General features: G+C 40.7%; 1 protein-coding gene across 3 annotated transcripts in view; it reads left to right on the top strand.

Annotated features, from left to right (window-relative positions):
• The window catches only part of GABRG3 (gamma-aminobutyric acid type A receptor subunit gamma3), a 1045631-nt gene that overhangs the window by 127977 nt on the left and 891350 nt on the right, over positions 1 to 26304 (top strand). For all 3 annotated transcript variants that reach the window (XM_075336612.1, XM_075336611.1, XM_075336613.1), the window contains exon 3: positions 23420 to 23487. In XM_075336612.1, coding sequence (XP_075192727.1) covers positions 23420 to 23487 — 68 coding nt within the window. The remainder of the gene's footprint in view (positions 1 to 23419; positions 23488 to 26304) is intronic.

Here is a 26304-nt window from a genome sequence, read left to right on the forward strand (position 1 = left end):
ACTAAGGGATGGCTGTTCAATTAAAAATGAGCAGCATCCACTAGGGTTATTTCTGAGACTGAAACTCTTTCCTTTTCACCACAATTTTGCAATTTTGACCTTCTTCCTCTTCATCTTATATCATTAATTCAGCTTCTTGACAACTCATCTTAACCCACTTCTCCACTCTTAATGTCTGCCCTACTATTGCTTGCTCGGTGCAGCAGCCCTTCTTTGTTGAAAGGGGTCCTGGAGTGGGCATCTTTGCTATTGATCCTGTCCTTGCTTCCTGGGTCCTGGGGTTAAATTGGGGTTGGACAGGACTATTTCTACCACTCACAGCAATCATAAGTCTCGGTGTTCACCCCAGAGTGGTGGTAGTAAGGGAACGACTGCGGAATCTGAGTGTATGATTAAACAAAAGCCTCAATGTTTCCCCTGAAGAGGTGGTTGGAAGGGGGCAACTGCAGTGTCTGGGTGAATGTATAGATGTCCAGAGTTGCACATATGCACGCATGCTGAAAATAGACATGCAGGTCCAGACCTGTGGGCAAATGACTTTGCATGAGTGCCCACTAATCACATCAAGTTGAGGGGTGCATCAGAGGGTCTGAGTGGGGAATATATTGATTCTTATCATGTTGCGGATTTTAGTGACGCTACAGCTGTGCATCTGGATTCTACTTCAGTACTCCTCCACAATGTCATATCCAGATTGGCACTCGAGAGGTGTAATGTCAATTGATCCTAGGTTGTGGTTTAAATTGTCCATTTTAAGGTGGTTGTTGGTACATGGTCTTGATAGTTCTGAGGTCTCTCCTTAAGAGGAGGGTACTGTCACATGTATAAGTACAGGCTTAGGATCAGAATCAGAGCTCTCTATTACCATCTGAGACCATGTAAATTTAAATGTTATTTTTTTTCCTTTGGGAAAAAAACCTGAGGTCACCTGGGTTTCCATGGTGTGAGCTCAGGTGACCTGACTGCCCAACTGTCAGACTGAGGGTAAAGACTCCTTCACTCACAAATATTTGAATAAAAGAAAATAGAACTATTACACATATGTTAAAAAACACATGAAAAGGACAGAGGTGCTACAGAAAAAATCCCAATAGTTCAATGAAAACAATCACATTTTTCTTAATATGCCTGCACTAAAATAAAAACAATTAGAATGATTGAATACTTCATTAAGTCCAGTGCATCAGCACGCATTGCATTAAAAATTGCATAATAATAAATAAATGCATAGAAAGTCAAAGATAAAGTGTTATGCCAGAATTCCAAACACTGGACACCTAAAGGTTAATAGTTTTCCAAAGTGGGGTCAAATAACAGTGCAAATGCACAGTGTTACAAATGCAATGGCAGAAGAAATATTTAAGTGGTAGTATGGAGCAAATGCTCTAAACAATGTTTGGATTGCATAGAGAAATATAATCATTGAAGACAGAACTTAGAGCATAAAACAGTACATTAGCAATTGCAAACCAGTCAAAAAAAAAATGGAAACAGTAATACTTGTAGTATTTGCCATTGGACCCCTTAATTGTTCTACACTGTGGGCAGACTTACTGTATTAGGCAAATGAGTATTTTGATGACATGATACTTTTTATACATGTTGTCCTACTCCAGCAGTATAGGCTTGAGAGCCAACTACCAATTAAGTAAATAAGGTGATGTGCATCTCTGTAATGAGGACAGGTGGGGTGTAATGATATCAACACCCTATATAAGGGGTGCATATTTATTTATTTCCTTTGGTAAAATGGGTCAGAAGAAAGATTTGACGGGCTGTGAAAAGTCCAAAATTGGGAGATGTCTTGCAGAGGGATGCAGCAATCTTGAAATTGCCAAAATTTTGAAGCGTGATCACCGAACAATCAAGTGTGAAGCCCACCTGCGGTAGTCGCCCCAGGGACATCGCTCCAGCTTCATGGACACAAGAGGGTCTGCGGTAGTCGCCCCAGGGACATTGCTCCAACTTTATGGATGCCACAGAGTCTTCTTTTTTTTTGGGTATAGCTGGCAACAGGTATATTGGTTTTATATGTATAGGAGTTGTGACGCCACTCATGGTTTGCGGTCAGGGCCACTGCAGTTTTAACGAGCGTCTGGGGCTGATAGAGTCTGCAGTCGGATGATGTGGCCTCCACTGAGTGAGACAGGCCCCAGGGGCTCGGGTGTGTAGAACAAGAGGTCCCAGAATAACTCAGTCCAAAATGTTTTTCAACGGATCTTTACTCACTTTTAGATGTTTTGTGAGGTACCCGGGCAATGCTGAGATTAAACCAGGTGAAACCAGGTATCCTTTAGGCCGATCTAAGGGTAACCATTAACTCGCCTTCCCAGCACTTCTTGTTTCGGATAACCCCTGACTTGAAGTACCGTGGGGTTCATCCAGGGAAGTTGCTTCTGCCTTTTCTCCCCTTTTTGGACCGTTTGCCGGCAGCGTGGACCAAGGGAGATGGCTCCAGGCTCCATCCACCTTATGGGCCCCCTCATTGCTGCTGAGGCTCAGACTCTAAATGGTTGGTGAGGTACTTGTAGTTCCCCTCACTGGCAGGTTTAGCAGATCAATAAATGGATATCTACTCTAGGGACCTGTTCCCAGTGCGTGCCTAGTCACCAGCTGTCCCTGTACTCGACCGCCTCTCTTCAGGTGTCTTTCTGACTGACTCTCTGGTAACTGTTCTCCCCCGCTAACGGCTACATCACGTGCAGGGTCTGACTCATGTCTGCGCGCGCCTGCATCTCCTAGCAACCGCTGCACTCCCCTACCAAACTTGCTCTCCTACTTTCCTGACAGCCTCTGCAATTTTAGCTCTCAGCCCCTGCACTACACCCCTTGATGAGATGTGGAGGCAAGCCTCCTCTTGGGTCTGCCCAAGGGTCCCCTCTCAAGGTGTTGGAGACCTGGTTGCTATGTGTCTGTGCGTACACACCCTATTTCAGCTACTCACCTCAGTTGCTGTGTGAAGCTGACAGGAGCGGCGGTGTATTCTGCAGCTCCTGTCACCTTCATGCAGCACAGCTGGATGCGACGCTGGAGGACTGTGGAGTACGCCGGACATGGAGGGTTTGTCGGGGTTAATAAATTGGTGATGAGGGACTTTGTTAGTGTTTTTTATTTCTAATAAAGGATTTTTCGGGTGTGTGTGTTTTTTAACTGTAATTTACAGATTAATCGTGGAAGGAATCTCGGGGAGACGCCTGACATGATTAATCTAGGATTTAGTGGCAGATATGGGCTGCCATTAACTCCTTATTACCCCGATTTGCCAACGCACTAGGGTAAATCGGGAAGAGCCGGGTACAGTCCCAGAACTGTCGCATATAATGTATGCGGCAAATCTGGGCGGCTGCTGACTGATATTGTTAGGCTGGGGGGCTCCCCATAACGTGGAGCTCCCCATCCTGAGAATACCAGCCTTCAGCCGTATGGCTTTATCTGGCTGGTATTAAAATTGGGGGGACCGCACGCCGTTTTTTTTAATTATTTAATTATTTATTTCACTGCACAGTATACACACACCCACCGGCTGCTGTGATTGGGTGCAGTGAGACACCTGTCACTCAGCGTGGGGGCGTGTCTCACTGCAAGCAATCATAGGCACCGAAAAGCAGGAAAACAGGGAATGCGAGATTTTTTAATGAGCAGCCGGCTTTTTCAAAAGAGGAAAAGCCGCCGGAGTTTAGTGAACAGCTGTGCAGTGCCGCGTCAGTGATCGGGGAACGGTAAGTAAGAGAGAGGGGGGAGAATGACCGACAGACTGTGAGAGGGGGACAGACAAGACAGAGAGAGACAGACAGAGCGAGACCGACCGACGGGAGATAGAATGAAAAAAAAAAATGACCGACATCACTAGTAAAAAGCACAAAACGTGCGTTTTGGACATCGGAGTGCCACACAATGTTTTACCTAAAATCTTTCATGTATTAATCTCAAAAAGTAACATACACCAGCTCTATCTCACTATTGGGTATGTTCCCTTAACATTTCTGCCATGAAAATTCATTTTGGTGTCCTTTTGGAAGGTTTTCTGGTGAGTCCGTAAAAATGGCGTAAAACTCGGACAAAATTGTTCACAGCTGTGACTTTTGAGTGATAAATGCTTCAAGGGGTCTTCCCCATGCTGTTGCCATGTCATTTCAGCACTCTTCTGAGACTTTTGTGACATTTTTAGGGTTTCTACATGCTGCCGGGGGTCATTTCAGAAAAATACTCGGGTCTCCCATAGGATAACATTGGGCTCGGTGCTCGGGCCGAGTACACGAGTACCTTGGGATGCTCGGCCCGAGCCTCGAGCACCCGAGCTTTTTGGTACTCGCTCATCACTAGCTATGACCAAAGATTTGTCAATTATACTGATTGGCAGTTGTTTAGTGCTGACAGTCGGTCTGTGTAAACGAATCTTTAGGCTTTACCCCATAAATTCGTTGCCTGCTAACTAATTTCCTGATTTGTCCTTTCACTTAGACTACTGACTCTTCCCTGTTATGGTCAATGAAGAAAAAACAAAAAGCAGCACCAAATGTGCACTACAGCACTAAACATTCCAAACTGTACTTATTTTAAAATTTTTTTTTTTTTTTTTTTTTGAGATTTTTGGCAAAAAATTGCAATTTCTTGAGCTGCTTCGCCACGTCACGGCAAATCTCATTTGAAGCAGTCCTACACTAAAATATTTTTATAAAATGTGCCATACGGCCTCACATATGAATAGTAGAACTGCTCTCAGCAGCACTCACCTGGTCTATTTCAATCCCGTACCCATGACTGAGTCATGGCTGTGGGCGGGACAGGTCCAAGCAAATGCTGCATGAAGTAAATAGCCTGTGGACAAAGCCTGATGACTTAATGTGAACAGTCACCAACCGCCAAAATCCAGACAGATGGAATACATCCCAAATTGGGGTGCAAAGCAAGGTGGAGGTCAACCACCGACCAATTCAATGAAGAAAAAACAAAAAGCAGCACCAAATGTGCACTACAGCACTAAACATTCCAAACTGTACTTATTTTAAAAATTTTTGAGATTTTTGGCAAAAAATTGCAATTTCTTGAGCTGCTTCGCCACGTCACGGCAAATCTCATTTGAAGCAGTCCTACACTAAAATATTTTTATAAAATGTGCCATACGGCCTCACATATGAATAGTAGAACTGCTCTCAGCAGCACTCACCTGGTCTATTTCAATCCCGTACCCATGACTGAGTCATGGCTGTGGGCGGGACAGGTCCAAGCAAATGCTGCATGAAGTAAATAGCCTGTGGACAAAGCCTGATGACTTAATGTGAACAGTCACCAACCGCCAAAATCCAGACAGATGGAATACATCCCAAATTGGGGTTCATAGCAAGGTGTAGGTCAACCACCGACCAATTCATCACGCTTTGTCCACAGGCTATTTACTTCATGCAGCATTTGCTTGGACCTCAAAACATTTTTTATAATAAGTACAGTTTGGAATGTTTAGTGCTGTAGTGCACATTTGGTGCTGGCTTTTTGTTTTTTCTTCATTGAATTGGTCGGTGGTTGACCTCCACCTTGCTATGCACCCCAATTTGGGATGTATTCCATCTGTCTGGATTTTGGCGGTTGGTGACTGTTCACATTAAGTCATCAGGCTTTGTCCACAGGCTATTTACTTCATGCAGCATTTGCTTGGACCTGTCCCGCCCACAGCCATGACTCAGTCATGGGTACGGGATTGAAATAGACCAGGTGAGTGCTGCTGAGAGCAGTTCTACTATTCATATGTGAGGCCGTATGGCACATTTTATAAAAATATTTTAGTGCAGGACTGCTTCAAATGAGATTTGCCGTGACGTGGCGAAGCAGCTCAAGAAATTGCAATTTTTTGCCAAAAATCTCAAAAATTTTTAAAATAAGTACAGTTTGGAATGTTTAGTGCTGTAGTGCACATTTGGTGCTGCTTATTGTTTTTTCTTCCTGTTATGGTCAATGTATTTTTAATTTCTAGTTAACCTTTCAACTTTTGACCCACAGATCTATATTAATAATCTTGTCATACTCGGAATAAGAAATGTCTGAATCTACTGAGTGACAGCTGCGCTCAGACTCACGACATCTGGCGCACTACACAACACAAAACAAACAAGGGGGACAATGGGGAACTTATACAATGTTGGGCCCTGCAGCTAGGGAGAGGGGGGAAGGGTCACCTCCTGGACTCACCTCAAGCTTTTTCCTGAGCTCACTAGCTTCCCTATATGGGGAGCCGAGCCGGATACCTAGTCCCTCACTAGCCCTGCAAATGCCCTGGCTGTCTGTGCTCACCAGTGGTGTCAGGATGGCTTTAATGTACATCTGCCAGTTGGTTACCCCAGCAATTGGGCATCTAGCATTTAACATGTCCATATATGATTAATCTCTGTGACAAATATGACACATTAATATGGTATATGATCACTTCTTAGATTAACTATGCCAAATACACAATTTTAATACTGTAGCTCCCAGTAACTATTGAGCACTAAAATAAATTATTCAACTATCGAGGACATTGAAAAATACTTTTTAATTTCACTATTAAGTACAATCAGTGGAATACGCAATATTATCATAAATCTTTGTTTCAACTATTGTTGTTTTTTCTTTGAACTTTAAGGAAGACAGCTAGAGGAATTCATCTGAGATTTTCCTAAATACAAACAATAGTTATAAATTATAATTAACCATTGGTTAACAAATCTGAATTTAATTCAATTTGCCTCATTTGTATGATTACTATTTTATAGAAATGTCAACAATTGAAATGCTGTAATTTATTTTTGTTGCGTTTATTTACTGAGAATTTGTGGATTTGGTTTCAAATGTATACACAATTTTTTTTTTAACTCTCATAGCAAATGTGGAGATAAATGTTCCACAGGTAGTACAATTATTTACCTGCATCAAAAGCAACCTGATATGAATACTGATTGGCCAGACTTTGATTTATTTGCTTGCATGTTAAACAAAAAAATATTGTATATTTACTGTTTGTCAGTGCATTTAATCATCGTCTCATTAGAATTCTGCACATTCAAACGATTTATGACTTTTCCCATAAAAGTTTCAGCACTTATTATACAGCAATGAATCAGTTTTAAGAATTGCTTTTTTTTTTTACACAATTTTATGTGTTATGGCCAAGTTTCATATGTCTGGTCAAGAAATATTCTTAGTCTTTTTTTCGCTAAATCAGAAACTTAGCTTATGCATCAAGTGGCTTTATCTTTAGTTGCAAGACAGAGTACAAATCCTCTCTTCTGTTATCTTTACGTACAAGACAGGCTAAATCTCTCTTCATTTACAATTCAACTACTGCTAGTAATTCGGTTGCTTGCATTTTGATTAAAAAAAATAAATAAATAAATAAATATCAGACCGCTCAAACCGTACTTGCTGAATTTGCAGGTAACAGAGCATATCTGTTCAGATGGGCATATATTGTAATATAAAAATATATATTTTTTTTAATTCTAAAAAAAATGAAGTAATCAAAAATAAAGCATTTTTCTAGTATTAAACTGGCCATAGACACTAGATTTTCTTTGGTATATTCTTTTTATTTTTGACAGATCTTGACTACTTCTCTATGTGTTAAGGCAGAAAGGCCAGGCCTTCTATGTGTACTGGGCAAACAAGGTTAGTTTTAACCTGATTGTTATATACAACAAATGTGAAAATATATGTCACAATAATGCATTATAAAGCCATATACAAGTGTCTATAGGGCCATACTTCACCTCCATGTGTCAATGCTTTCATATGTACTTTCCAATTGATGTCATATTGGCTTGAAAAAGGAATATCTTCAAAGCACAATGTCAAATGACAGCCCTAAATGGTGACATATGAAGCAATAGAGACTGTTATTTTACTGACAATCGAATGAATGAATATAGCAGTAACATATATCAAATTGGCACAAATACTTCTGCTTCGAAAAAGTTTTAAGCAAACTATTCTTAACTATGAGATGTAGCACATACTTGCAAAGTTTTGCATGTTGGTAACAAATTAGAGCCATCAGCAAGAAATGAGCAATTTATGACATATATACGAAAGAACTATTGTTAAAATCCTTATTGATTCCACAGATTTCACATACAAAAAAATGTATCTATTTTCTTTCATAGCAAAATAATTTGTATTAAGGTTTTAACATATATTACACATACAAACAGGGTGGTGATTAAGAACACCAAGGGCCTCGGGTAATTTAGGGTGTGTGGGCCCCCCAGTAGGTGATATATCATGTGACGTCAGATGATATTATTGGGAATTCGTGTGACAGGTCACTTGATGAACGTACAGATGCTGTTGTGCACATCTGTAGATTTAAGGAGACAGAAACAGCCATACGCATAGTGCAGAACACCAATTTTTCCGCTTATCTACATAGCTAAATGTAACATAGAGTATACTATGTAATAAGATAAGGTGTTATACATACGATTCTATGAAATAAGAAATGTTTTTATCCCTTAAGTAAAGCAGTAGACTTAACAAGATGCTATATACTAAGAGACGACGCTGAACATAGTAAGAGAAGCAAAACAATTTTTCAGCTCACCTGCAACCTGGACTGCTGTTCCTTGCGGGTGCCTGGAATCCACCGGTAGGTCCGACCGGTAAAGACAGTAACATAGGAAGAAAGGAAGGGATCCGGCACCAATTTCTTCTTAAAATAAAAACATTCAAAAGTTTATAGGATTCTTAAAAAAATCCTGTGGACACCATGGGTGGGGGGGGGTTACCAGGCATGGGAATTTTACGCGTTTCGGACTCACATTAAAAACACAAAAAGTCCTTATTCATAAGTGCACTTATGAATAAGGACTTTTTGTGTTTTTAATGTGAGTCCGAAACTCATAAAGTTCCCATGCCTGGTACCCCCCCCCCCCCATGGTGTCCACAGGAATTTTTTAAGAATCCAATAAACTTTTGAATGTTTTTATTTTAAGAAGAAATTGGTGCCAGATTCCTTCCTTTCTTCCTATAGTAAGAGAAGACCCTATATAACTCATGACGCTGAACATAACAAAAGAAGACCCTATATAATAAGGAATGGTGCGGAACATAACAAGATAGTTTCTTTTGCAAACTAAAGTATTGCTCCCATCATTTCTTTGCAAATAAAGCTGCATTTAAACTGAAAGATAATTGTTGAACAAGCTTTCCTAATACATTCTTTGAGTGTAAACAGGCTGCTGATTAACTGATGAATGAGCAAAATGCTCATTAAGTGGGTGAAATGATCTTTTGTGCAGCAAAAACAATCATTGTTCTCTGTGGTGCATTGTCCTCTGTAAACAAAATTCGCCCTGCCCAGAACAATGGCAGCCTATGTGCAATGAACAGTCCATTAGACATGTGCACACGTTGAGTCTTTGGTAAGTTTTTTACCTCAGTAGAGTTTGGTCTCATCCGGTAATTGGTGCGATTGGTCTGCCAATGCAGTCAGAGTAGTCACGTTGAAGCTGCATGCTTTACACTGCTCTCTTGATTCTGATCTTCTCAGAGAAGTCACAGAAAATATTGAAGTCAACTCTTAAGAGCCTGCAAGAGAGTGTATAATTGATCACAATAGTGGCAAAAGTGCATCTAGATGGTCAAGTGCATCGTCACCCTGTGATCGCCAAGATTGTTGCCATTGTAATTCTGGGGCCAGGTATTGACTTGGAGATTAGCCAGATACAGTAGCATGTTTTACTTAGCTGATAGCAGGGTCTAACAGGCCTTTGTAGCCTGCAGACCTCCAAGTGTCAGTGTATCATTTAGGGGTACTTCACACACAGCGAGATCGCTACTGAGATCGCTGCTGAGTCATGTTTTTTGTGACCTCATTAGCGATCTCGCTGTATGTGACACTGAGCAACGATCTGGCCCCTGCTGTGAGATCACTGCTCATTACACACAGCCCTGGTTCATTTTTTTATTGTTTCTCTCCCGCTGATAAGCTTACATCGCTGTGTGTGACAGCGAGAGAGCAACAATCCTGAAAGTGCAGGGAGCAGGAGCCGGCGTCTGACAGCCTGCGGTAAGCTGTAACCAAGGTAAACATTGGGTAACCAAGGTGGTTACCCTATATTTACTTTCGTTACCAGCCTCCGCAGCTCTCACGCTGCCAGTGCTGGCTCCTGCTCCCTGCACACGTTAAGCTAAGTGGTGTGCGCTGGTAACTAAGGTAAACATCGGGTAACCATACCCGATGTTTACCTTAGTTACCAGTGTCCACAGCTTCCAGACGCCGGCTCCGTGCAAGTGCAGCATCGCTTGCACGTCGCTGCTGGCTGGGGGCTGGTCGCTGGTGAGATCTGCCTGTTTGACAGCTCATCAGCGACCATGTAGCGATGCAGCAGCGATCCTGACCAGGTCAGATCACTGGTGGGATCGCTGCTGCGTCGCTAAAGTGTGACGGTACCCTTACAGTTCTCATGCACTGAAGTACACAAGTACTGCAGTGCAGATAACAAGCAATCAATATATAAAAGATTCAATTCCCCTAATAGAAATAAGTAAACAAATAAATAAAATTAAGATTTGTAAAAAAATGTTTTAAAAACATCACATCACAATTTTTCGGAAGTATTAACAAAGGTTTATGTATAAAAAAAAAGACAGAATTGACGGTATAAAGTTTAAAATAAAAAGGTTAATAAAAGCCATCAAAACTGATGTTTTTTTTATCTTAATGACATGCAAAAAAAAAAGGAAATAAAAAGAGGTAAAACATTTCTAAATATATTTTTAAATGGTTTTGCTCAACACATAAATTCATATTACAAGAAAACAAGCCCTTATACAGTTCTGTCAGTATAAATTCTTTATGTCTCCCAGAATGTAGCCAAAACAACATGTTTAAATGTAAAAGTTTCAAAAAATTAAAAAAATATGTCTGGTATTGCTATCATACTGATTGTCATTACTTATACTAAATGATGAATGGTGTAAAAAGAAATAAGATAAAAATAATTATTGAACTGCGTTTCATGTAGATGTTCATTAACCTCAATCCCAGCAAGGACCACAATCCAAGGACTGTCCATGATTCATCAACTCAAGCTTGACAGCCTCCTATATGCCTACGTGGCAGTTGAGTTTGGGTCAGGAGTAGAGATGAGCGAACTTATTTGAAAAAGGTTCGCAAATCACAAATTTAGCACGAGCCTTGCCCATTCGGATTTTGGTTAGGATTCCCAAACATTCTAAACATTCTAAAAGTCGGTAAAATTCAATTTTTTTGCTCGGTAACAGTTCATGTTTGCACTAATGCTTTTCTTCTCCCTTATTATGACTTTGGCTGTGATGGTGGGGCTGTATTATGATCAGAGAGAAGGTGTTTGATGAGGGGAATGGGTGGGAAGAGGTCATAAGAGCGACGGAGTGCTTTTTTTCCTTATCTTAATGTGTGGATGTTCCAACAGGCAATCAGAGCACAGAAACCATCCACAATGTTCTGATAAAAAAGGCTTGTGTCATTGACTGCCTAAGTCCCATGTCCCTCTGCATATAAGAAGTGGACATGTGGCGTTGGCGCCATTTTAAAACTGCTGTAAAGTGGGGAGGGTGCTGCTGCAGCATATATATCACTGCATATAAATACTAAATCATAAGTCTGTGCTCCTGACACAAATATACATTTCAACATAGAAAAAATTATTGATAATTATGTGCTCCGGCCACATTAACTCAGCAGAGATAAAAAGATTTTGATACTTTGTCTGGGCCTCCAACACATATCTATCACTACAGATAAATACTAATTCATAACAGATTGGTAAATCTGTTGACCTGTGGCTTGACACAAATAGAATTTCAGCATATGAATTCTGACTGATAATTCTGTGGTCCTGCAACACTATCTGAGCAGAAATAAAAGATTTGCATACCACTGTGGGTCTCTATCACACATATATATATATATATATATATATATATATATATATATATATACATACAGTGCCTTGCGAAAGTATTTGGCCCCTTTGACTTTGTCAACCTTTACCCACATTTCAGGCTTTAAACATAAAGATAAAAAAAATTAAATTAATGGTAAAGAATCAATAACAAGTGGGACATGATTGTGAAGTTGAACAAAATTTTATGCTTATTTTAAACCTTTTTTAAAAATAACAAACTGAAAAGTGGGGCGTGCAATATTATTAGTCCCTTTTACTTTCAGCGCAGCAAACTCACACCAGAAGTTCATTGAGGATCTCTGAATGATCCAATGTTGTCCTAAATGACTGATGATGAGAAATATAAACCACCTGTGTATAATCAAGTCTCCTAATAAATGCACCAGCTCTGTGATAGACTCAGTGTTCTGTTTAAAGTGCAGAGAGCATCATGAAGACCAAGGAACACAACAGGCAGGTCTGTGATACTGTTGTGAAGAAGTTTAAAGCTGGATTTGGTTACAAAAAGATTTCCAAAACTTTAAACATCCCAAGGAGCACTGTGCAGTAGATCATATTGAAATGGAAGGCGTATCATACCACTGAAAATCTACCAAGACCCGGCCGTCCCTCAACACTTTATCTCAAACAAGGTGAAGACTGATCAGAGATGCAGCCAAGAGGCCCATGATCACTCAGATGAAACCAAAATCGAACGTTTTGGGCACAATGCCAAACGATATATTTGGCATAAAAGCAACACAGCTCATCACCCTGAACACACCATCCCCACTGTCAAACATGGTGGTGGCAGCATCATGGTTTGGGCCTGCTTTTCTTCAGCAGGGACAGGGCAGATGGTTAAAATTAATGGTAAGATGGACGGAGCCAAATACAGGACCATTCTTGAAGAAAACCTGTTGGAGTCTGCAAAAGACCTGAGACAGGTACGGAGATTTGTCTTCCAACAAGGCAATGATCCCAAACATAAAGCAAAATCTACAATGAAATGGTTAAAAAATAAACGTATTCAGGTGTTAGAATGGCCAAGTCAAATTTCAGACTTGAATCCAATTGAGAATCTGTGGAAAGAGCTGAAAACTGCTGTTCACAAACGCTCTCCATCCAACCTCACTCAGCTCGAGCTATTTGTAAAGAAATAATGGGCAACAATTTCAGTTTTTCGATGTGCAAAACTGATAGACACATACCCTGAGCGACTTGCAGCTGTAATCGCAGCAAATGGTAGCACTACAAAATATTAAATTTAAGGGGATGAATAATATTGCACGCCCCACTTTTCAGTTTTTTATTTTTTAAAAATGTTTAAAATAAACAATAAATTTCGTTTAACTTCACAATTGAGTCCCACTTGTTGATTCTTCACCATTAATTTAAACATTTTTATCTTTACACTCCTTGACGGATGTTTTGTTGCTTATCCATGTTATGTAAATAAAAGTTTATAACGTGACTTTAAATTCATCCATTAGTTTTATAAATTACTCTTTTGAAAGCTGAAACCCTCCCAAATTTGGTTTGGTTTGGGATTAACACTATGACCGCTAGGACGTATTTTTACTGCCCGCGGTCGTTAAGGGGTTAAAACTGTGCTGCTAAGTACAGACCTGTCTCTAATCTCTCCTTCATCTCTAAACTTCTGGAATGCTTGGTCCAGTGTCATATAATCCAATATCTCTCTGGTATCTCTTTTCTCGCCCCTTTGCAATCTCTCCTGGTTCTCCTCCTATCCCTTCGTCCATTCCATCACTGTATCTTTTGCCGGTTCCTCTTCCGTTCCTTTTTCCTTTACTATCGGGGTTCCTCAGGGTTTAGTCTTAGGCCCCTCCACTCCTTTCTAAACACATAACCTATTGGACAAACCATCAGCAAATTTGGTTTTCAGTTATCTCTATGCTGATGACACTCAATTATACATTTTTGCTTCTGACATCACCCTTGCATTACTATAAACTATCAGTGAATGTATGTCTGCAGTCTGTTACATTATGTTCTCACTCTATCTAAAACTGAATTTGTCAAAAACTGAAATTCTAACCTTCTTAAACCCAATATTGCCATTTCCATGTGTGGTTCCACCATTGCTCCCCAACAGCATGCCCGTTGTCTTTTAGTTATATTTGACTCAAATCTCTCCTTCACTCCTTACATCTGTTCACTCACTCGCTCATGTCCTCTATTCTACAAAAGCATGTCTAGCATTTGACCTTTTCTTATGGATAACTGTCCAAAAACTTTTATTGTTGCTCATTCATTCTTATCTGGACTATCACAACTTTCTACTAATTGGTCTACTGCTTACTAACACTTCTCCCTCCAATACATCCTGAATGCAGCAGACAGGATCATATTGCTCTGCAACCGCTAAACTGATGCTTCTACCCTGTGCCAGTCATTGCACAGTTTGCTCATCCACTACAAACTGAGAAAAGGAGAAGAGGAGTCAAATAGCACAAAACTAATAAATGGCAATTTTTTAGAAAATTACAAAAATGATTTTTATTATTAAAATGCAATTAAAATCAGAATATGATGGATCGCTCCAATAAAGAAAAGGAAAAACAGAGAGCGGCCTATGCCCACAAATATGATTACAGCTCAATGATGAGAAAATGGTACATACAAAATTTTTTTTTTTTACTAGATGAAAAATTGAACCATAAAAAATAGTGAGTGCCTCAAAATATCAATGGTCTGATTACTGCGTCAGAATTAGCCCTGAACCAAAAATGGTCCATCTACAGGCGGATCTATACATACATCCTGGATCACTCATCAACCTCATCTATGGTGTCATCCGAATTAATTGCCACCATTCATTGCACTTGCTGTAATTTTGTAGTGATTCATATGAAAGTTACCATTCAATGTATTCACTGTATCTTTGTACTGATTTGTGTTAATACATATTGACTGTTTATGGTTTTCTGTACGGTGAACTGTATACTGATACCTGTTTATCTCCCCTTGCGTGTTGGCCACTTGACTGCTGTGCGCATGCGCCGCCGCCATGTTGTCTGCCGTCCGCGGCTCCCGATGTCTTTATCGCCTGGGCGCGCACATGTGAAAGTTTTGGCCTACTGCTCTCGCGTGTCCATGGCCGCATTGATGGTTGTGGGGAGTGGACTACTGCGGGCCCGTGGTGGCTGCGCATGCACCACTATTGCAGTCACGTGATCGGTCTCGCGGTTACATGGTTTACACTATGTGACTTACCCACAATGCCTTTATGCTCATGCTCATGTTTCCAGGCAGTCTTGTTGCCAGATTTCTGGTCCTATGACTTACAAACACCACCATAAAAATCCATTTTTCTAGCCCGGTGATATGACATCTGAGGAAGCTACATACACATATCTTAAACAACAAATGAGAAACATTCGTTAGGTCTTTTCTTAGTCTTGTCATGCGACCTGTCCTCTTTTTTCACAACTAATGTGAGTATGCCCCCTTTTTTGTGGCTTTGGCACCTGGTCTGAAGTACGGTCAGCTTATATGCCTTTATGTGTTATTTTATTTGAACCTTAACCTGGTATAAACTTGGGTCCATACATTGTTGTATATGTTCCAAAATAGCCTTATGACCCTTGTATGTTTGCTGGGTTCTGATATTTACACAAATAACAATTTTTGGTTCAGGGCTAATTCTGATACAGTAATCAGACCATTGATATTTTGTGGCACTCACTATTTTTTATGGTTCAATTTTTTATCTAGTAAAAAAAAAAAAATGTATGTACTATTTTCCCATCATTGAACTGAAATCATATTTGTAGGCACAGGCTGCTCTCTGCTTTTTCCTTTTCTTTATTGGATCAATCCATCGTGTTCTGATTTTAATTGCATTGTAATAATAATAATTTTTGTAATTTTCTAAAAAAAATTTGCCATTTATTGGTTTTGGTTTTGACTCCTGTTCTCCTTATCTCAGCTTAATTTGGAGTTTATGCCTCCCCACTATTTTTCACCTATTATCATGTTTTATGCATGGCTTTGAATTTATAGTCATGTATGTGTGGAATTTTGTCTTGATCATCCACTACAATAGAATTTACTACTAGAATTTACTACCACTACTAGAATTTAAATTTATCACTGTAACCCAAAAAGCCTTTTACTGTTCTGCACCCTCCCATCAACCATCTCTCTCATCTTTAATACCCTACTCTTGCCCTCCGTTGTGCTAATGACCTAAGACTGACAACTTTATAATCCGAAAGTCTAAGGGGCCCTTTGCACACTACGACATCGCAGGTGCGATGTCGGTGGAATCAAATCGAAAGTGACGCACATTCGGCGTCGCTCTCAACATCGTAGTGTGTAAATCCTTTATGATACGATTAACGAGCGCAAAACGTCGTAATGGTATCATTGGTGTAGCATCGGTCATTTCCATTAATTGGGAAATACCGATGTTACGATGTTGTTCCTTGTTTCTGCGGCAGCACACATCGCTGTGTGTAAAGCCGCAGGAGCGAGGAACATCTCCTACCTGCGTCCTGCGGCTCTCGCCGCCACTTCTATTGGCCGCCTGCCGTGTGATGTCGCTATGACGCCGCACGACCCGCCCCCTTAATAAGGAGGCGGTTCGCCGGCCAGAGCGATGTCGCAGGGCAGGTGAGTGCATGTGAAGCTGCCGTGGCGATAATGTTCGCTACGGCAGCTATCACCATGATATCGCAGCTGCGATGAGGGCGGGGACTATCGCGCTCGGCATCGCAGCATCGGCTTGCGATGTCGTAGTGTGCAAAGTGCCCCTAACTCCCATCTCCAACACTTTTTGTGTGCTGCACCAATTTTCTGAAACACAGTAGCAAAAACAATTTGATTAATTCTCAATATGCAGAATTTTAAGCATGTCCTAAAAATGCATTTCTTTAGACTGGTGTGTCGGCTCACCTCATTCATCTAACTATTCCCATTTTGCCCTTACAAAATTTTCTTACATATCTGGTCCTTTTTATCATCAGTTTACACACCCTCCATACACTTAATAGCACTCTGTATTTGCACTTGTATACATACTGGCGGCACGGTGGCTCAATGGTTAGCACTGCAACCTTGCAGCGCTGGGGTCCTGGGTTCAAATCCCACCAAGGACACCATCTGCAAGGAGTTTGTATGTTCTCCCTGTGTTTGCGTGGATTTTCTCTGGCTACTCTGGTTTCCTCCCACACTTCAAAAAACATACAGATAGGGACTCTAGATTGTAAGCCCCAATGGGGACAGTGTTCCTGATGTATGTAAAGCGCTGCGGAATATGTTAGCACTATATAAACAGAAAGAAAAGAAAGATACTGGCTGGTGACCAGTTCAAGCAGTGCTATTTCAGTTCTCTATTTTCTACATGAATGGCTGGACCATACAATACAAGCACTTTTACCATTTACCCTTTAGGCCCTGTGCACATACGGTGGATTTGCCGCAGAATTGCTGCAGAAAATGTGTCTAACATTGCTGGAGTCATTCCCCAGCAAATCCAATGGGTTTTAAAAAATGCTCTGCGCACACAGCATTTTTTTTTATCAGCAAATTTACCTGCGGATTTTCCGCTGCAGAATTAATAAGCATGTCACTTCTTTTCTGCAGATACCTGGGGTTTTTGCCATAGATAATGGTAAAAATCCACAGGGACCAACCTGCGGAAAATCCACGGTAAATCAGCAGTAAATCCGTGGTAAATCCACGGCAAACCGCGGTAAAACCGCATGCGGATTTCACTGCGGTTTTGGTGCGTTTTTTTTACCGCGGGTGCAGGATCCTTTAGGAGGGTTCCGTTTTTTTCTTAAGAAATTGTCACTTTCTAGTACACACATAGCCTTAGACCTCCCCTATTTCCTCATAGATTGTAAGCTTTCAAGCGAACCCTAACGCCTTTTGGTATCTGTTGATTAATGTTACTCTGCAAAGACTCATACTGTCTGTGTATGTCGTACTCTAAATTGTATAGTGCTGCGGAAAATGTTGGTGATATGTAACTAAAAATTATTTATTATTATAAGGAAAAATAAAACAAGGAAAATAACATATTTCTGTAGATATAAGACACAAAAGTGGTAAGAATATAATGGCAAGTAATTTGCTTACTCTACAGTAACAATTTTATTTTTCTAATTACTAATACTTTTAAAAATAGTAATTAGTGCTAGGAGGACCTGGACTGTAGAAGTCAGGATCTGCGTGGGTTCAAAAGAACCCAAACACTGACCCTGGGCCCAGAGTTCTCAGAGTACTCCGGGTAATGATCCGGGTAGAGCCACCCGGGAAGTAAATAAAGAAATCAAAGAATAAACAATGAAAATAAGAATAAAGCAAGTACTTTATACTTACTGGTCTCCACGAAGCTGTAACTCTACTTCCAGGTTGCTGTCTACATCCAAGGCCACTCATTATCTTCAGGCGTATGCACTGCTTTCCCCGCCCACCGGCAGTCGAGGCGTTTCTGATCAGTTGCAGTCAGACAGCATCCCCAGCCTGTGTGACAGCATGTCTGACTACACCCAATTAGAGGTGCTGTGTCTGCATCTAGATTGGTGTAAAAATATATAAATAAAAAATTAGCATAAGGTCTCCGCATATTATGATACCCAGCACAGATAAAGCATACATCTACAGGCTGCAGCTTCCGGCCATACACTTATCTAGGCTGTGTATCAAAATAACAAGAAGTGGATGTTTTTTTTTTAAAATGTAAATAAATAATTTAAAAACAGCATGCGGTCCCCCATCTTTGATATCCAACTATGATAAAGCCAACAACTGGAAGCTGGTATTGTCAGTCTAAGGAGGCCCATGGTTGTTGCGCCCAGACTAAAAATAGCTGCCCGCAATCATCCAAGATTGTCGCATCTATTAGATGTGACAATCCTGAAACTTTACACATCTCATGCTGATTGGCCTGGTGCCATGGCAATTGGTAACACCTCACAGCCCTAGATTAGTAATGCGAGGCGTCTATGAGACCCCCCATTACTTATCTGTAAGTGAAAAGAAATAAACACAAACACTAAAAAAAATCCTTACAAAAACAAACCCTCTTTAGCCTATTTGTTAATTCCCAAAACACTCAGATTTGACATAATCCACATGAGGTCCCACAATGATCCCAGCTCTGCTACATTTGAAGTGACAGTGTGTGGCTACAGAACATGACTGCCCACTGTGAGCTTCAGTCAGGCATTGAGCCACGTGATGAGTGGTGACATCACTCAGCTTGTTTACGATCACAGCTGGAGGTTCCCATGTGATTGCAGGTAACCTAACCTCTGGTGACTTCATTAAACTGAGTGGCATCCCCTGAGGTCAGATTACCTGCAATCACAGGTGAAGGACTGTGAGAACCTCTGTGACCACAAATAAACTGAGTGATGCCACTGGTCATTGTGTGGCTCATTCTTTGCTTCAATCTCATAGCAGGTGGTCATATTCTATACCCACGCGCTGTCAATTCAGATGTTACAGAGCTGGAATCGTTGTGGAACCTCATGTGGATTACATCAGACCTGGTTGTTTTTTACTTTAATAAAGAGGTGAAAGAGGGTGTATTTTTCGTAAGGATTTTTTCAGTGTTTGTGTTTATTTCTTTTCATTTAAAGATAAGTAATGTGGGGTCTCATAGACGCATCCCATTACTAATCTAGGGCATAATAGCAGCTGTAAGCTGTTATTAATAGAGATGAGCGAGCAGTAAAATGCTCGGGTGCTCGATCCACGGATCGAGCATATTTAAATGCTCGGGTGCTCAACTCGAGCACCGAGCCCAATGTTAGCCTATGGGAGGCTCGAGCATTTTTTCGGCGGCAGCCCAGGCCATCTGAAAAAAGCTCAAAATGTCACAAATGTATAACAACAGTGCTCAAATGACATGGAACCAGCATGGGGAAGATGCCTGTAAACATTTCTGCCTCCCATGTCACTGTTGTGAGCAATGTTGTCTGACTATGAGGGCGAGGAAGAATCCTGTGTTCCTCCTCCCGTGTGACAAGTGTGACATGCACTTTCGCTTACTAGCATATGTGCGGCAGCTTCTCTATGTCTGTACATTCACTGCTAAGTGATACCAAAAGTGAACAGTAGAAAAAAAAAATAATATCATATTCACCTGTCTGCAGACTCATAGGACATGTCCGATTGCTCCAGGACCTGCCGGTGATCAGCTGACAGTTTAAGTCCAGCGGTGAGGCCGGCTTTTTACCGCCCAGCCGGTTTAAACGATCAGCTGATGCGGTCAGGTGAACGCATCAGCTGATTACCGGCGGGTCCTGCAGCGATCGGATGGGAGTCTGCACAGAGTTGTATTGTTTTTTTTTCTGCTGATGCATTAGCTGATTGTGTAAAAGCCGTTTATATAATCAGCTGATGTGTTATGTGATTCAGGTTCCTTAACCTGATACATCTGATTGCTTTGCCTTCCGTTAAACCGATCAGATGATATTGGGTATGAATTGGACATCGCGGGACCCTCTACCCAGGACTATGGTGGAGGGGGTATTCTTTAGTTCAATAAAGATGGAGTCACTAATTGTGTTGTAGTTTATTTCTAATAAAAATATTTTTCTCTGTATTGTGTTTTTTTTATCTTTACTAGAAATTCTTGGTGGCCATGCCTAATATTGGCGTGACAACATGAATTTCGGGCTTAGGGCCAGCTGATAATACACAGGTAGCCCTAACCCCATTATTACCCAGCGAGCCACCCGGCACCAGGGCAACTGGAAGAGTTGGATACAGCGCCAGAAGATGGCACTTCTATGAACGCGCCATTTTCTGGGGTGGCTGTGGACTGCAATTCACAGCAGGGGTTCCTCAGAAATCTTGGGCCAACCTGCACTGCGAATTCCAGTCCCCAGCTGTCTAGTTGTACCTGGCTGGACACAAAAATTGAGCAAAGCTCACATCGGCTTTTTTTAATTATTTCATGAAATTCATGAAATAATTAAAAAAAAGGGCATCCTTATATTTTTGGTTACCAGCTGGGTACAACTAGGCAGCTGGGGGTTGGGGGCAGCCCGTACCTGCCTGTTGTACCTGGCTGGCATACAAAAATATGGCAAAGCCCATGTCGATATTTTTTTTTTTCTAAATCATTAAAAAATAAAAGAAAAAACCCAAACACATAACCCTAACCCAAGGGTTAGGGGTAAAAAAAAAAATTGCTGGCTACCGCTGCATTTTCTATTGCTACCTAAGGGTAACCCAAGCAGCTGCTGTCTGTTAACCCCCACTGCTTGGTGTTTTCTTTACTGGCAATGGAAAATCCATGGAAGCCCTTTTTTTAAGTTTTTGCTCAAAAAACTTAAAAAAAAAAAAGACATAGGATTCGCCATATTTTTGTATGTTAGCCATGTACATCAGCCAGGTACGGGCTGCCCACAACCCCCTGCTGTCTATTTGTACCCAGCTGGGAACCAAAAATATATTGAAGCCCTTTTTTTTTAATTATTTCATGAATTTCATGAAATAATAAAAAAAAATAATGTGGGCTTCACCCAATTTTTCTGTCCAGCCAGGTACAACTAGGCAGCTGGGGATTGGAATCCGCAGCGCAGGTCGGCCCAAGCTTTCTGAGCCCCCCCGCTGCAAATTGCAGTCTGCAGCCACCCCAGAAAATGTCGCTTTCATTGAAGCGCCATCTTCTGGCGCTGTATCCAACTCTTCCAGAGGCTCTGGTGCCAGGTGGCACGCTGGGTAATAAGGGGTTAATGCCAGCTTTTATTTACCAGCTGGTATTAAGCCTGAGATTTTTAATGTCAGGCCAAGTTTGACCCGGCCATTAAGAATCTCCAATAAAGGGTTAAAAAAAAGACATCACACAGAGAAAACATATTTTATTAGAAATAAATACACAGACACATTTAGGAACTCCATCTTTATTACTCCCTCTCAGCCCTTCATGATCCTAGTCTACTGTTTTCTTCAACAATGCAGATCTGCTATATCACACAGTACAGGGAGGAAGAACGCTTCTCCTCCCTGTGCTGTGTAATCAAGCAGAGGTTGCGGCAGGTTGGTAGGCGGTGACGTCACCGCTGCCACCGTTGCCATAGTAACCTACTGAGTGGATTACTATAGCAATAGTGATCTCTATCAGCTGATTCCCGGCACCACTATTTAGCAGCTCCTGCATAAGTCGCTGAATAGCCACACAGGTAAACAGGGAGTTAACTCCTGCAGCTCCTGCAGGAACCAGTGCATAGTGGCTTCAGTAATTAGGTGATTGGAGATCACCGATGCTATAGTAACCTGCTCGGTAGGTTACTATGACAATGGTGGCAGCGGTGACGTCACGTCTCCTAGTACCTACACTACCTAAGACACACACTAAATCTGTCCCTGGCTCAGCAGCACCTCCCCCTACACTAGCTGACTGTGGATCACACTGCTGAGCACAGCACAATTAGCTGTCAAAAAGCGCTGACGACGCTGTGCGGCCACCCAATCACTGTAATGCTACAGCATGTTGGTTGTAACATTACAGTGTGTGACAGCCAATCCCTGCATGTTGGCTGACTCTGTAAATACTGCCCATATGGAAGGAGGGGGAGCCGAGCAGCTCTTAGATACTTAAAGCTCGCCGAGTATCCCGAGCACTGAGATGCTTGGGTGAGCACCGAGTAGTAGCGAGCATGCTCGCTCATCCCTAGATATTAACTCTTTATGACTCCAATTGCCATCACACCAGGACATCTATTGGATGCAACAATCCTGGGCAGCTACAGGCTGCTATTATAAGGCTAGGGGCCCCAGTCTGAGAATATTAGTCCCGGGCTATTGGCTTTATCATGGCTGGGTATCAAAATTGGGGGGAACGCACACCAGTTTTTCTTACTTATTGATTTAAATAATAAAAATAGCCATATGCAGTCCCTCTGATATTGACACACAGTCAAGATAAATGTATGGCTGGGGCTGCAGCCTGTAGCCATATGCTTTATCATGGCTAGGTATCATAATATGGGGGGACCCCACACCAATTTTTTACATTTATTTTTACAGCAATAGAGACAAAACCTCTGATTTAAAGCAGCAGACATGCTGTCACACAGGCTGGTATAGGGGCACGTCTGACTGCAAACATTCAGAGACATGTAGACTGCCGGGTGGGGGGAGCAGTGCATATGCATGAGGGATAATGAGCAGCCCTGAAAGTAGAGTTAGAGCTGTGCTGAAGACTCTGTAAATATAACCTACTTGCTGTAATCCCCCTATCTCTTCTACCACCATTTTAAAGGTTTCATTCTGGTCCCCGTAGGCTTATATGGGGTCCAGTGTCTTGCCAATTATCTGGGATCAATTCTGGGCCCAAAGTTTTTTTAAACTTGGTTGGACTCACCGATCCCGAGTATCTGTGAGTCTGCTCATCACTAGTAGTACTAGTTCTAGCAGTGTGATTTGCAGAAAAGTGGACCTATTTTTTCCACTTTGTGAATGAGTAAACGACTACAAAATGCACTGTATATTTACAAAATGTGTAATATATTTGCATGTCTTATTTTTCGTAGTTAAGCCAACAGTTATTGATGTGGACATATATGTTAACAGCATTGGACCAGTGTCTTCAATAAACATGGTAAGATATTGTTTACTAATTAAATGCATATTATTGTTTATGTTGTGTAAATAACTATATTGTTACATTGTATTTTGGACACTTCAGGTCTGTGTAATAAAATGCTTTCTGAAGTAATATTATTTTAACTGTAAACTAAATTGATAGTGGTACGCATGGATTTTTTGGTCACTGATAAGAAACACACTGGTCAATTTTTTTTTTTCTAGAAGCTGAAGGTTGTTGTTTAGTCCTGAAGACTGGGGTGATATCATAGGGTTGGCAATGAACTGGCATGGTCATTTGCTTTAGTTGTGGTTTTGTCAATTCTAAATGGATGATATTTGTGAATTTATATCATATGCTAGATGTTGGTCAGTGAACTGTAATATGAAGAAGTGTTGGTGTCATTTCATATACCTGTGGTGTGAAAAAGTGTTTGCCCCCTTCCTGATTACTTATTCCTTTGCATGTTTGTCACACTTAAATGTTTCAGATCACCAAACAAACGTAGATATTAGACAAAGATAACACAAGTAAACATAAAATTCTGTTTATAAATGAAGGTCTTTATTATTAAGGGAAAAATAAATTCAAACCTACAGTGCCCTGTGTGAAAAAAAATGATTGCCCACTAAGCCCAATAACTGGTTGGGCAACCTTTAGCAGCAACAACTGCAATCAAGCATTTATGATAACTGGCAATTAGTCTATTACAATGTTCTTGAGGAATTTTGGCCCACTAATCTTCACAGAATTGTTGTAACTCATAACTAAGCCACATTGGAGGGTTTTAGAGCATGAACCACCTTTTAAGGTCATGCCACATCTCAATTGGAGTAAAGTTAGGACTTTGACTAGCTCACTCCAAAGTCTTAATTTTGTTTTTCTTAAGGCATTCACAGTGGACTTGTTGGAATATTTTGGATCATTGTCCTGCTACATAGCCCAAGTATAATTCAGCTTGAGATCACGAACAGATGGCTTGACATTATCCTTCAGGATTTCTTGGTAGACAGCTGAATTCATGCTTCCATTAACCACAGGAAGTATCCAGGTCGTGAAGCAGCAAAACAGCCCCGGACCACAACACTACCACCATCATATTTTACTGTTGGTCTGATGTTCCTTTTCTGAAACGCTGTTACTTTTATGCCAGATAAAATGGGACATACACCTTCAAAAAAGTTCAGCTTTTGTCTTGTCAGTCCACAGAGTATTCTCTCAAACGTTTTGGGGATTATCAAGATATTTTCTGGTAAGACGAGCCTTTACGGTCTTTTTGCTCAGCAGTGGTTTTCATCTTGGAACTCTGCCATGCAGGCTATTTTTACCCAATCTCTTTCTCATGGTGAAGTCATGAACACTAACCTTAACTGTGGCAAGTGAGGCCTTTAGTTCTTAAGATGGTATTGTGGGTTTTTTTTGTGAACTCTTTGAGGAGCTTTGATTTTGCTGCTCTCTTGGGGTAATTTTGGTTGGCCAGCCACTACTGGGAAAGTTCATCGCTGTTCCATGTTTTTGCTATTTATGGATAATGGCTCTCACAGTGGTTTGCTGGAGTCCCAAAGCTTTAAAAATAGCTTTATAACCTTTCCCAAACTGATAGATCTCAATTATTTTGTTTCTTATTTGCTCCTGAATTTCTTTGGATTGTGGCCTAATGTCCAAATTTGATGATCTTTTGGTCTCTTCCCTTTGTCAGGCAGGTTCTAGTTAAGTGATTTCTTGATTAAGAACAAGTGTGGCAGTAATCAGGCTTGGATGTGGCTAGGGAAATTGAACTCAGCTTCCTAAAGATGTGATAAATCACAGATAATTTATGTTTTAAGGAAGGAATGGGAACAATCACTTTCTCACACAGGGCCCTGTGGGTTTGCATTTCTTTTTCTCTTAATAATAAAGACCTTCATATATAAACTGCATTCTGTGCTTACTCATATGTTATCTTTGACTAATATTGCAATTTGTTTGATGATATGAAACACTTAAGTGTGACAAACATGCAAAGGAATAAGAAATAAGGAAGGTGGCAAACACTTTTTCACACCACTGTGTGTGTGTGTGTGTATATATATATATATATATATATATATATATATATATATATATATATATATATATACAAGCATTGTATTTAACAAATATACTGTATGACAGGATAGAGGGGAGTAGCAGCAGTGCACTTCACCTTGGTAAGGCTCTTAAAATATGTGCATAGGGTTGCTAATGGAATCTTTCCTGCAGATAAATTAAAGGCTTTACTATACCTTTGTTACTGTCAATAAAAGACAAAATACCTGACATTTGTTTTCCTCCGGTTGTGAAATAATGATTTAATAGACATGTTCAACATTTGTAGAACCTTGCACTTTATTGGATAAAAATATTTTCTACGTGAAGAAAACTTTTGCTGGCTGTATCAACCACGGACATAGTCAAAATTGTTGGTACCCCTTGTTTAATGAAAGAAAAACCCACAATGGTCACATAAAAACTTGAATCTGACAAAAGTAATAATAAAAAAATCTATGAAAATGAAAAAATTAAGGTCAGACATTGCTTTTCAGCTTCCACAGAGTTTTTTAAAAAATAAAACTCATGAAATAGGTCTGGACAGAAATGATGGTACCCTTAACTTCATATTTTGTTGCACAACCTTTTGAGGCATTCACTCTAATCAAACGATTCCTGTAACTGTCAATGGGACCTCTCAACAGGTATTTTGGCCACTCCTCAGGAGCAAACTGCTCCAATTGTCTCATGTTTGAAGGTTACCTTTTCCAGACGGCATGTTTCAGCTATTTGCAAAGATGCTCAATAGGGTTTAGGTCAGGG

Source organism: Anomaloglossus baeobatrachus, chromosome 2 (assembly GCF_048569485.1).
Source record: "Anomaloglossus baeobatrachus isolate aAnoBae1 chromosome 2, aAnoBae1.hap1, whole genome shotgun sequence".
In the NCBI taxonomy this organism is placed as follows: Eukaryota; Metazoa; Chordata; class Amphibia; order Anura; family Aromobatidae; genus Anomaloglossus; species Anomaloglossus baeobatrachus.